This window comes from Larimichthys crocea, chromosome IX, assembly GCF_000972845.2.
Source record: "Larimichthys crocea isolate SSNF chromosome IX, L_crocea_2.0, whole genome shotgun sequence".
Classification (NCBI taxonomy): Eukaryota; Metazoa; Chordata; class Actinopteri; family Sciaenidae; genus Larimichthys; species Larimichthys crocea.
Genome location: NC_040019.1, coordinates 3,436,766 through 3,449,825, shown reverse-complemented (window position 1 = coordinate 3,449,825; position 13,060 = coordinate 3,436,766). Strand labels below are relative to the sequence as shown.

General features: G+C 41.2%; 1 protein-coding gene across 1 annotated transcript in view; it reads left to right on the top strand.

The window, feature by feature from the left end:
* lamc3 (laminin, gamma 3) overlaps positions 1-13,060 on the top strand; it is a 105,218-nt gene that overhangs the window by 42,264 nt on the left and 49,894 nt on the right. The window contains exons 6-9 of the mRNA XM_019269141.2: positions 516-633; positions 5,272-5,370; positions 6,216-6,352; positions 7,170-7,289. Coding sequence (XP_019124686.1) covers positions 516-633; positions 5,272-5,370; positions 6,216-6,352; positions 7,170-7,289 — 474 coding nt within the window. The remainder of the gene's footprint in view (positions 1-515; positions 634-5,271; positions 5,371-6,215; positions 6,353-7,169; positions 7,290-13,060) is intronic.

Sequence of the window (13,060 nt, the reverse complement as noted above, 5' to 3'; positions counted from 1 at the left end):
ATTTTAGGTGGAGATGGGATGTTAAATGTTTGGACTCTTAATTACACCATCATCAGGGTAAAGAGAGAGAGACGGAGAAAAAAAATGAACAAATACATCAGCTATCTTCTCCTCTGTGGTTCCTAAATAGAGTAAGGTGATTGCACAGACGTGTTAGAGTCCATTATATTGACAAAAGGTTATAGCTGACTCCATCAGGCTTTCTTTTCTCTCATGTCCACAATGCCTCTGCTGCTCTTTTTTCTCCATTAACTAAAGCTACAGTATGTCAGCGACGGTGTGGTTGCAAGGGTATATCACACTCTTCCAAGCTCATCACTGGAGCTTTTGGACCGGAATTCAATAACGGGTATTCAGTTATCCCCATCATGACAAATCTTTAATTTGATCCATTGCATTTGATTTAGCAATAACATTTATGGGTTCTAATGGTATTTTTTCCCACCATCCTCCTTCTCTCTGTGTACCCTTCACATTTTCCCCCTCCTGCATGATCCATCTGCTGTCCCTCCCAGGTTCAGTTAGTCTGCAGTGTGATGTAGATGGAAGGTGTGCGTGTCGAGCTGGCGTGACAGGGGAGAAGTGTGACACATGTCGGGCTGGCTTTCACTCGCTCGGCCCTGGTGGCTGCAGGTGAGCAACACGCATAGTCATAAACACAGATGCACAAACATATTGAGACAGAAGAAAAACAAATATTAGTTTCTTATGTATCTATCTTGATATAATCATGTTTAAGACGTCGCATGCAGTAACAAGTAAACTAATTGTTAGGGAGCTTAGCCTGGAGGGTGATTGAAATCTCTTCCTGTGTATGCGTGTTAATAATAAATGTTTAGCTGCACAACAAAGAAATATACATGTGGAGGAGTTTGAGGGGTGGGGTCATGTGACGGATGTTGTGACAATCAAAGGATAAGAGGAGGAACAATGCGTCTCAAGAGTAATGCAGGTGATTTGTGTTATCTTAAAGTGCTATAGGAACCGAGGGGAGACTACGTTTCATAATTCTGATGGCTCTTTCCTTTGCAAGCAATCATCTGCACTAGACAGAAAGTGATTTTTCAGTTTCCACGACTACGATAACTAAAGTAGTGATTACAAATATGGAGAAGCTGTTAAAAGAGAGCAGGTAACACAAACGCTGAATAAATCTCGCCCCGTTTTGCAGGTTACACCGTCTGCCGAGCTGCTGAATTTATCAAACTACAAAGCAGTCGTAAACAAGAGGATTCTCATTTCTCTATGTGACACTGCTGTAAATTAGTGACCTCCTTATCAGCGAGTACCACATTGTGCCAAATACAAGTATCAAACTGCTAACAACCGTTCTAACAAGCAAGCCAAACCCAGAGCGCTGTAATTTTCCACATGGAAACATGAACTGAGGGGGGGAAAGAAAAAAGAAATCAACATTCAATTTAGCTAAGCTTTCACTCAGAGCAGGGTATTTTAGGGTCATTTTCATCTCTAACAATCCCATGTGTCACTATCTTCTGCCTCTTTTCATCTGTTCGCACATATTCTCTGAATGGTTTGAAAAACAAAAACAATCTGCAATGTTATCGCGTTTTCAAATGCAGTTTGTTTGTTTGAGTTTTGAGTGGGGTTAATCCAAAAGTTAATAGTCATGTGGTTCATTTTATATTTTCTAACTACAGAGTAAGAGCTGCTGCTCTGATCTATATTTTTATATCGACAGGTGTTCGGTGACTATGGGTGAAATCCAATTGCCTTGTAGTTTCCAGCAAAGTGGGTATTCATCCATGTTAATTAAAGGTCCAAACCACAGGCAGCAAAGTGTGCTCATTTCAAAAAGGAGCTGTGAACTGTGTAGAGAAGACGTAAACAACAGTTTGCTGAAAGCTGACAAGCAAGATTACCCAACAGTCATTGCACCAAAAACAATGGAGCTGTTCGATGACATAGTATGAATATTATCTAATAATCTCTAAATATTTACATATAGTATTACTTAATAATCTGTAAATAATCTGCATAACATTTGCATTAATTTAGACATCATGCATCTTGTAAAATAAGATAATCAGATCACATTTATTTCCAAATTATATCCCAGCAGTGTAACATTCCCACACTAGTAGTAACAGGTGTCCGAGGTGTTTACATTAATGCAACAGGGAAGTTATGTCTGAATTAGGGATGTTGCAGATGTCCCGGAAGGAGGGACTTTATCATTTTGACATTCCCCAAACAGGAAGCAGGGAGTTGGGAGTGCTGTTTATGTACACTGTGGAATGGTGTACGACTTATGTGTGATATAAGAGGGGTCACATGTAGTGAAGAAACCAGTTTGAGTGTCTTTCAGCTCAGTTTTTTGGTTTTTATAGCCCACAAATTTACTGTTATGATTCATTCTCTCATATTTATTGTTTTTTAGACTATTCTTCAGGGGGCGAAAAAAAAAAGCTCCGATCAATATACCAAATGTCAGACAGATAAAGTGAGCCACTGCCTGATGAACATTTGGCCACTAAAGAGCCAGATACCTATCTCAACCGAGCTCAACGGAGAGTGAATATTGGACATTCATCAAAATACCTGAAATATTATTGTTGCATTGGTGTTTGCTACGTCTACTTTATAAGGAGATGTCAGTGTTTTGTTTACAGCTTGTTCTCATCGTACCCAGTGGCCAAAAAGTCACCTATTATAGGTTTAAGAAAAAAAAAAAAAGCAATATTTTTTCCCTCTCCAATCCAATGTTAAGAAATATTAGATGAAAACAAAAGGCAAATATCAAGTGTCATTTTGACCCAGGGCCTGAAAATAGAGACTGGAGTAATCACAACTTCTGCAAACTGTTGCCATGAATTTCCTCCTGCTGCACATGGTCGGCGTTCTGTTTGGTCAGTCATCCAGCCAGACCAGGAGAAAAAAAAAAAGACCTGGTGTTTGAACATCCCTCAGAACCGAGCCAGAGACCATGCGGTCTCTTCCATCTGTTACCATGGTGACAGCCTCGCTGCCTTCAGAAACTACAGAGAACAGATTTTTTTTTTTCCCTGCTTCCCTCCAAAGACAGTGCATGCATCATGCTTTACATCCAGTTAGGCAAGGTCGCTGTAGTTGTACACAACATTATCCCATGTTAACCCGGTTTCATTGATCCAAACATCCATAATCCCTTTTAACTGTCACCAGCTGTTTGTTAGAAGGTTATTTATAGATCATTCATAATTCAGCTTTTTACTCATTTTCTAATTTAAGTCAATAAATACTTTGATTTATTCATTGAAAGAGATCTTGTTTGGAGTTTTACTGCAGAAACAATCCAATGATTGTGAAAAGATCTTACAAGATTGATGGCTCAATATATATTATTTGTATTAATTGAGGCGGAGCCCTGAAAAAGAACAACATTAATATTTGAATCATATTGAATTCTATTAAAATGTTTTCTCTCTATGTTTATACTTTTGCTCTGAATTTGTTTGTTTCAGTATGCTCCGAAAATGCGCTCAGAGGGTTTATGATTTTATAAAAAGATTTGCTTTCATTCCTGTAGATATGAGACTGATTTACCTCAGAGCCTCTGCAAACTGTGTCCTTTTGTTGCAGCTTGAGGATGAACTGACCCGCTGCATACATTTTGATGATGAAAAGCACAGTCCAACTTTCTCTGACCCGAGGGCATACTAAGTATGCGTGCATATGAGCCAGCATGTAAATGTATACGATGGTGAATGTGTGTGTGTGTGTGCGCGCGCGTGTCTGAGAAGTATGTTGCAGTATTTATATTCATAAGAAGTCTACACTAGCTCTCCCTGACCCCTTCTACCTGCAGAGGGAATGCTAAGTCGTGATGGCGCTGAATCGCATATCAATGATTATTTGGTGTTCATATTAGTCTGCTGGCTGTCGGCACAGTATCCATAGTTAGGTGATAGGTATAACAGACAAACAGCAGCTTTATTAGCTGATGATAAAAAGCTAGTTATCTTTCTAAAGAGCTGGTGGAGACCAAACTCGAGCTACAATCAGAGTGATTATTGCACTTATATTAGCCAGTAAAAAAAAACACAACTCTAAATGAAAGCTAATGTTGTTCCGTACCTGGTGGATGTTTTTGACAATAGTTTGTTTTGTTTTTTTTAAGATTATTTTTTTGGCCTTTTATTGATAGGACAGCTGAAGATAGACAGGGGGAATACACGCAGTAAATTAGCCGTCCGATGCAGGACTTGAACCGGGGCCAGCTGCAGCGAGGACTATAACCTCCACACACGGGGCGGCCGCTTAACCCACTACGCTACCGACCACCACCGTTTTTGACAATAGTTAACATGTTCCCCACATTATCTCCATCAGTGATATGTTTACAGCTTGCCCACAAATGGACAAAAACACCAGTTGCTGCAGGTCTAAAGTGAGCCTCAAGCATCACTGTGTGGGATGTTACCTGAAACTAATTCCTTTTATTGAATATACGTTTTGGGCATAAACTATTATATAAATCAAAAGTGTACAATAATATTAGAGGTGGTTCTTAAAATGTCAACAATTGTTCTTCCAGCCAAAATTCTGTCAATACGAACATATATGCATGCACACATGCCAGCATGCATACACACACACAGACATAGCGTTCTCTCACTCATGCAGCTAAATCAGGCTGCTGGGCTGAGGTGTGAATTACGCAGACCACTGGAGCAGAAACAAGTAGAGATGGCTTGCCTTGGGATAATTAAATTATTTGTAATAGCACCTTATTAAAAAAAAAAAAATAGATTCTGTGCTACAGTTTCAAACAAAAGTAATCAATCAATGAAGGTGATCAAACACATTTTGACATAATCCAAGTCACTGTTGACCCCGTACACTTGCTTTTATCAAGGTTGTTTACACAGCCTTTTAATTTTTGTGATGTGCTAAAAACAAGCGACGCGCTGCGCATGATTTGTTCCAAGAGCACTTGTTGTGTTTTTGTCAGCGTGCTGATGAGAAAAACACCCTCGCATGGTCAACTAGTTATTAGGGAAGCTCAGGTTCGAGGCCCAAGACAAGTATCTGTGTTGTTGAAGTGTCCTTGAGCAAGACACCCCACTGTCTCCAGGGCTTCTGTTGTGTACCTGACCATCTGTGATCTAGAGGGGGGAGGCGAGTACATACAGAATACCCTTCTCAGTGAAGTTCTCACATTAAATTGCCCTTGTGTTCAAAATCCAATAACATGTTGTCTCCCACGTACACATGTTGAGTACCGTCTATTTACATATTTCATCCTCACGGCCACATGTCGTCTTGTAGGCCGTGCGAGTGTGACCCCGACGGAAGTGTGGACGACTGCTCTTCTCTGGACGGACGATGTTACTGCAAGCCAAACGTGGAGGGACAGAGCTGTGACAGGTGTGTTTATAAGGTTATCGCTTACGTCACGTATGTGCGCACATGACCTCCAGTTACCGAGGCAACTGTTGAAGTCTTCCACAACAGAACAACTGACGCCGTTACTTCATCAGTTCATGTGCAGGATGTAGTGTTTTTGATCATGTCACATCTTCATTTCAATGACAAAGTATTTATCACTGCTAGATTCAATGGTAAAGTATTTAATGCTTTGGTTCAGACAGGTCATCACACTAAAAAGAAAAGGTTTAAGAATAATTTGTCTAAAAATGTCTCTAACATCTGGGGCTATCCATCATTCCGACTTCTTGGACAGTGAACATGACTGTTACAACATGTCAATAACCAAGTCTTTGCTTCTTCCTGTCTGTTTCTATCTCGTTCCTCTAGGATACAAGATCAAACTGATAAACTCACTGTGACATTAGCAATACACACAGCCCCAGGTCTCAAACTATTGAATAATTCTGTGGTCCCGGTTTGTTGACTCTTTTTTTTTTTTCCTTCTGATTTCACAGCTCGTTGAGCAGGCTTCTCTCCTGTGTAATCTGACTAGTGTCGTGACTGATTTTTTTTTAGCCGTGTTCCTGTCCCATCCATATGTCTGCTAGTGTCTGTAGGTCAGGGCTCCGGGTCTTCGCAGCTGAGCTCCATTAGGTTCACCTTCTTCCTTAACGCTTTGGTCTACAGCGCCCAGCACCCTGAGAACAAATTAAAGAGATTAGTGAGAATAAGACTACAGCGAGGTTATGGTAAATAGCTGCAATGAGGCATCTGCGCAGCGTGTGCATCTTAATAAGCTTATATACAAGTGTGTGTATGTGTGTGTGTATGTGTTCCTACAGATGCAAGCCAGGGTTTTTCAACCTACAACAAGGAAACCCAGAAGGCTGTCAACCTTGTTTCTGCCATGGCCATTCCCTGGCTTGTTCCTCATCCAATCACTACGCTGCTGTCAACATCACTTCTGACTTCATTGAAGGTATTGTCTAAGGCTCACCAGCCATTAATGAGGCTCCCTTGTTACTCTAGGGTTGTTACAACCTCGCTGGAATTAACAACACGAATAATGGTTTTCTCTAAATTTGCACCCTCTTCGTTTTCCTTAACTACCATATTGTATTATGCTGTTATTTACTGGTGAGTGTGTATTGTGCTGGCTTGTGCATGTTGTTATGTTTATTTGTATATGTCAGCTTTATTGGATTTATTCTATTTTAGTCTTTTTTTTTTAAACATGGGACCAGGGAAAGCAGATGATTGCCTTTTTTTTTTAGGTACACTCAGTTCACAGTTACAGGCTCAATGCAACTTGAGACTAAAATATGCAAATTGACAACGCAAAAGCAAATTAGGTAATCGTTTTCATCAATTTGACAGAATTTAGGCTGCAAAGAAATGAACACATTCACACATATGCAATGCAACGGAATGAGCTGCAAACGCGGTGAAAAGCACCTAAAAAAAGATGTGAGCTGGTGTTGATTACCTGGAAATGATGGAAACTTCTTATTCCCCCCTAGAAACGTTGTTTTGTAATTTGCAGGTGTTTTCTCAGTTTGGTTGTGTTTATTATATTTTCAGCGTGTGTTCTGTATTTGCATCTCTTCTTTGGTCTTTATTGTCGAGTTCTCAGGGTTACTGTACTCTGGTTACTGCCTCTCTCTGTTGGTCACAGATGAAATGAAACCAAACAAAACATTAAATTCTTTGTGAACACTACAGTTTGCCGTATATACATCCCGACTGTCTCTGTGATGATAGCTGTGATTCATGTTTGGCTTTCTTTTTACCTCCAGATCAAGATGGCTGGTCGGGAGAGTTCTCTGGAGGGCAGGAGTACCCCCTGCTGTGGAAGGAGGGTGAAGTCTTCCTGCTGCCTCTCACTGAGGAAGACATCGGATTCTACAAAGCCCCTGGTGAGTCAGAACACAATATAATAGAGATTTGAGCTCAGCCATAAGGATAGATCTTTACCTCAGGTTGGGTCATATGGGCGCCTTACAATCCTCATAATGTTTTAGTAGTGTTGACAGTTCTGTTATTAGATAATAAATTCTCCACGGCGAATATGTAAATTATTTTAGTGCTATCTGTAATAGCCATAGCTTGTTCCTGTTGTTCCTTAGTGAGATTAATCAGGGGTCTTTGGCAGCGGGTCATACGGCAGTTATTCTGACACCCTTTCCTCCAATCCACGATCAGAGCCATTAGAAGATAAGGGAATAAGCTGGCCCAGCTACAGGACTTAGGGCCCATTTCTATCAGCCCGCCCCAGCAGCAAAAGGCCTGATGGAATTGGATTTCTTGGCCATGCTGGAGAAGCAACAAAGTGAAAATTGGCTTGGGTTTCTTCTTGTCTCCACTAAGTCGGTTCCAGCCATCAACTCACAGCCCCTCAAGCCACCGTGCGGTCCTCAGCTAGAAGCAAAAAAAAAAAAAAAAAGGAGCAATCCCATTAACTCCGCATCCTGGAGGTTTAATGCCCAATACGTGCAATCACAGAGAACGACTCCATTTGCAGACATCTTTTTTTAGAAAGATTGAACGCTTACAGCCGGATGTGAAAGCCCGGTGGTCAGGCATGATTTGTAGAATGACATTACGAATGCTTTGATAAGTCACGAGTGTGCGAATTCGACTGTGTGTGTGTGTGCGTTTGTACATGTGATTGCTTTTATATGTATAATTATAAGTGCATAGTTAATAGTGTTTTTTTTTTTATTTTTAGGTTGCTTACTTCTTCAAAGTCTATAGTAACGTCTCTGTAGGCCACAACACGCAGATTAGTGCCCAACTGGCCAAGAGCAGCTTTGCGGCAGCCTGTTTATCTACTTCGCGCAGTGCTTGTTTATGTTGTTTCTCCACATAATAAATGCACAAATCTATTGCCTTGCCATCCCTATTAATGATCTCATTTTCTCGTAGTGGTGCATGTGTACAGTTACTTTAAAGATTAGACCGGAGTGGCAGCCGCTTTGGAAGCAGCTCTGGATTTTTCTCTCTCACTGCTCTTCTTTTTTTTTTACTTTTTTAATTTGTATATGTGCTGAAATCCCTCCACTGTGCTAGCCACCAAAGTAAGAGATAATTCTGAGTGACAACTCCACATCAAGCGTCATGCAAAATGCATTTTCTGTGATTTTCCATGAATGTTTTTGTCACCGTAGGTTGTCTTGGGCTTCAAGCTGTCACATGAGGGACGGGATTCAATCATTGACTTTTTTTTTATTGAATTAGCAGACAGAGAGAGAGAGAGAGAGAGAGAGAGGGACATTTGAGATCTGTGTAGCTCACCCAGCTCCAGAAATACCAGCCAATACCACAGGGCAAAGTGTCACAGATATTCTCATACTCATACTCAATAGTGCCTGACAAAGAGTCAATGGACCAGACAGGGAAAGCTCGAGGTAGCGTTAAAGAAAAAGAGAGGAGAAAGAATTGCACTTGAGTTTCCTGAATTCCCCATGACAATCAGTACAGCAAGCACTATGCCCTCGCTCCTTTCACTTCTTCATGTCAAATGACCGACCCGATCAGGACTTCAGAATCGCACATTTCAATTTTTGAAATCATCCGTCCTGTTTTGCTTTCACTGGCAGTGTGTCATGTGCTTGACACACAAATCTAGGGGTGGTAGGCATGTGAATGCGTATAGATAAGTGCACTTGGGGACACGGTCTTCCTCTAAAGCACGTGCACTGTCCTTCTTCTGATCCTGGACATCTGCTTGACAGTTGACACAGGCTGAGTTCAAGTCCCTGTGGTGACTCAACACACTGAACACTTGAGCGCAGCTGCCAGGACCTATCATAGACAAACATGAAGTACCTCCCTAAACAGTTGCTTTGACCTGCCTCCAACAACCGTAGTCACCACTTGAATCTGCTGGACAGTAACTGTGGTTCTTTTGGCTGAGCGGCTTTCATGCTGAAGGGGACATCATCTAACATATAAGTCCTTGCAGCCATCTGTTGAGAAGCTTCCAATGTTGATCCTTTTTCATGTCTGCAGTGCAGGCCAACCTGCCTAAGCCTGAAGCAGCAAGGAGACTGAAAAAAACAAAAGGTAGAATTTTAATGAAATAACTCTCTACTAGATGGCAGGAGAGCAACATATGGTTGCTCTTGTGTTAGGTTGAGGAGTGGCAGAGAGAGTAAGAAGAGCAAAGATCCGTGAGAGCAGCTCGAGGCTTACCTGTCACTGTCATTCAAGCTGCAATTGTGGCTAAGAGCCTCACACAACCTGAGTGCTACCTGCACCCGGGTCTGCATGTAATCTGCAGTGTGGTGGCCCCGTCATCTGGAAGCACAAGCAAAACAGAAAGAAGGTGTAGCAAAGGGAAATGAGTGAACTGACTGGAGGCACAGAAGGAGGAATATAGGGCACGGGGAAAAAAAGAAAAGGAGAGGGAGAAGTAGTGCCTGAGTGAGAGAATAAAAAAGTTCAGTGTAGTTGGAACAAACTCAGTTGTGTGAAGTTTTGTTCTGACCATCAACTAAAGGTAAAAGGTGTTGACACCCGTTCCAAATGGCAACACTCAAAGTCGGCCGTCGTAGCCTCCATGGATGCACCCGCCTGCCTCCACAATGCCTCTGCGAGAGCTTTGTGTCCTTTGCTCGTTCCGTTGTCTTGTGTTTGCACATGCAAAAAAGTGAAAGACGGAAAAAAAAAAGAGAGAGGGAGCTTCAGAGAGAATTTCAAACCCTGTCTACTTTCCACTCATCTCCTCACACCTGAAAAACTGCAAGAAAAATTGTCAGACTCACCAATTTCAGCGTCGGGGAAATAAGTGAGGAAAGAAGGGGGGATACCAGACACAGTTAAACAATCTGACAATCACTTTGTTTGAACCATACCGAGACCTGGAGACTGTTCAGACTCAAAACAACACTTGGTCACAAGCCGTGTCGGATGCTGACTTATTTAAGGCCACGGCGTTGGCAGCATGGTGCAGCTGGTAAAGGCTTAGACCAACCACACTAGCCATTTATCTACTCGGTCAAACGAGTTTCATCATGATAGCTTTCTAAAGTCAAAAGAAGTTAGGTAGCCAGCTTCCTGGACTGGTGCTCTTTAGAGACACAAGAAAACACCAAGGCACAAGGGTGTTCAATAACCTTTAATTTGTAAATCTAAAAGGCGTCCTGTGTAAGGCCCGGACTCAAAGGAGGACTCAGATGCAGAGATTTCACCAGCTGGGTGGAACTTTACTAGAAATACTCCAACACTGAGAGACTCAAAGAAAAGACTATGAAAATTATCCTAGAGTCAAAATAAAGATACTATTCAAGAATTAACTCTACAAAGCAAAACCACTCCGAAGAGGGAAAAAAAACATAAAAAGCAAAGAGGAAAAGGTAACAGAAAATCACTCCACAAGGGGAGGACAAAAGCCAAATCCGCTATAAGGCTGAACAGAAAACAATAACCACAAACTATGAAATTTACAACAAAAAAAAATCACTCACGTGGAGGCAAAAACAACAAAAATAAAACAGGAAATGACAAGACATGACAAAAACCCAGTTTGACCTCACCGCGTGACATCCTGTTGGTTGAGTTTCCTTTGTCACCTTTTCATTTTCATGTGCTGTGATCAATGCTTGTAACTTGGATTGGTTATTGGAAGTCCATATAGTGTCGGGACAAAGGAGAGTTAACATTCCGGCTTCCTCTTTTCCAAACTCGTGAAATCCTCCCTCATAAACTTAGCATAGCAACACACCTCCTCACGTACAAAGCCTCTGCATTTATTTTTAGTCTGAACACCACCCACTAATTAAAAGAACAGTATGACTCCTTCATTGGCCATGTGTGTCAAATTTATTAGACAACCTTTGTGTGGGTTAGACAAGAACCCTCAGAGCTGAGACCAGCCCTCTTCACTCCACTTCGTCCCCTGTTCCTCCTCTGAAGAACACCACGTAGATTTCCATCTTCAAGCAGTGCATTGCACTTCAGCTCTATTAGTTGAATAGGCGTATTCAGTGTGTATGTGTATCGGTCTGCATATGCATATGCGGTGTAGGCTGTATTGCTTTAAGAGCCTTGTATATGAATGAAACTTTCCTTTCATGCCCTTAACTTTCAGCTCACGTATATGCCACCTGCAGCAAGTGCAGTTTAGTGTCAGACTCGGTGTCCTGACAGTGTTGGACCCGTTTAAAAGTTTAAAGTTTGTCCACCCAGCCTTTGCCCTCGGACTGTCTGCACGCCGGTCGATGTTTGAGCCTCAGTAGAACCGATGCTTGCGCGAGGCGGCTGTGATTTAATTGAAATTGAGTTGATTTAATTTGGTTGGAGCAAAGAGCTAAACCCGCTGATTGATTGTGAGCTCCGCCACCGTTCCCCAAAAGTTATATGGGCATCTATCACTTGTTGTGAATGGTGGCTTTATGTGCTCCTGGCTGAGCATCAGTGGCAGCACAGTCAGTGGACTTCAGATCACTCTGACAGACTCATAGAAACAAGAGCGGTGCAGTGAAAGTTGAAGGCATTGTTTTTTTTATTCTTTAAAGCTGTGGATAGAAATACATGCATCCTTTATTTGGACTGATCCACTGTGGCAACTATTATTTATATTAGCAATTGATCTTTTTCTCTATTACTAGGTTTTTATTAGTTCTGAGAGCAATTTGACACCATGAAATAGCTTGTTTTGTTTAACCAACAGTCCAAATCCCAGTTATATAGTTAGTCAATATTCAGTGTACAATGGTACAAAGAGAAAAACAAATAGCATTTCATATGGGAGAAGCTCAAGCCAGGCAATGTTTCTGCTTAAAGAAATCCTTTGAAAATTTGAGAAGTACATTTATTTGCTTGCTTTTGCTTTACTGTGTTTGTGTATTGAATATGAAGCTGCAGTCAGGTCAGGAGACAGTTAGCAAAGTTGATGACAGGTGCAAAGGGATCGCACTTTTGTCTGCTCTGAGCTTGTCAAAATTAGATTTGTTCATCATGTAAACTAAAATCGTAATAATAATACTTGACAGTAATACTTTGAAAAATGTTCAAATTATTTATTTTGTCCAACCAACAGTGCATTCAATTATTAAAAAGAGATAAAAGCTGCAAATTGTCACATTTTGCAGGTGTGGTGAACAGAATTTACTTGTTAATTTGTTAAGAGTCCAGTGAGTATAATTAAGGGGGCGCTAATTATATAAAAAGACATGAAATGGAATATAATATGCATAACTATGTCATCATAATGAGGGGGTTGCAATCCACAACTACACCACTAGGTGACACTAAATCCTACACTCTGCTCCTATAAAGGCCGGCACACTTTGGTATTTAAAGATTGCTAAGCTTTTTTTTTTTTTCTTCAATTTGTCATGTGAGATAAAATAATGAATATAAATTCATGGCAGTACACAGGCAGCAGATCACACTTAAACATGAATAATCCTTTCATTGTTTTTTTATGGTGATTCATTGCTCTGGAGAGGGACTCGGGAGTGGGGCCATTCCTCGATGGTCTATTAGGGTTGTGAGTAATTCTGCTTTGGTACCTCTGTTCTCATTGACAAAGAAAGAACACCCAGGAACCACGCTGACACAAATCAGACACCTGCAGAATAATGGCCAGCATGCAACATCTGAAACATAACTACTCACAACCATAAGGGAGCACTTTAGGAAAGAATATTAGCTTGGTCACACAGTAATATTACTGGGCTCA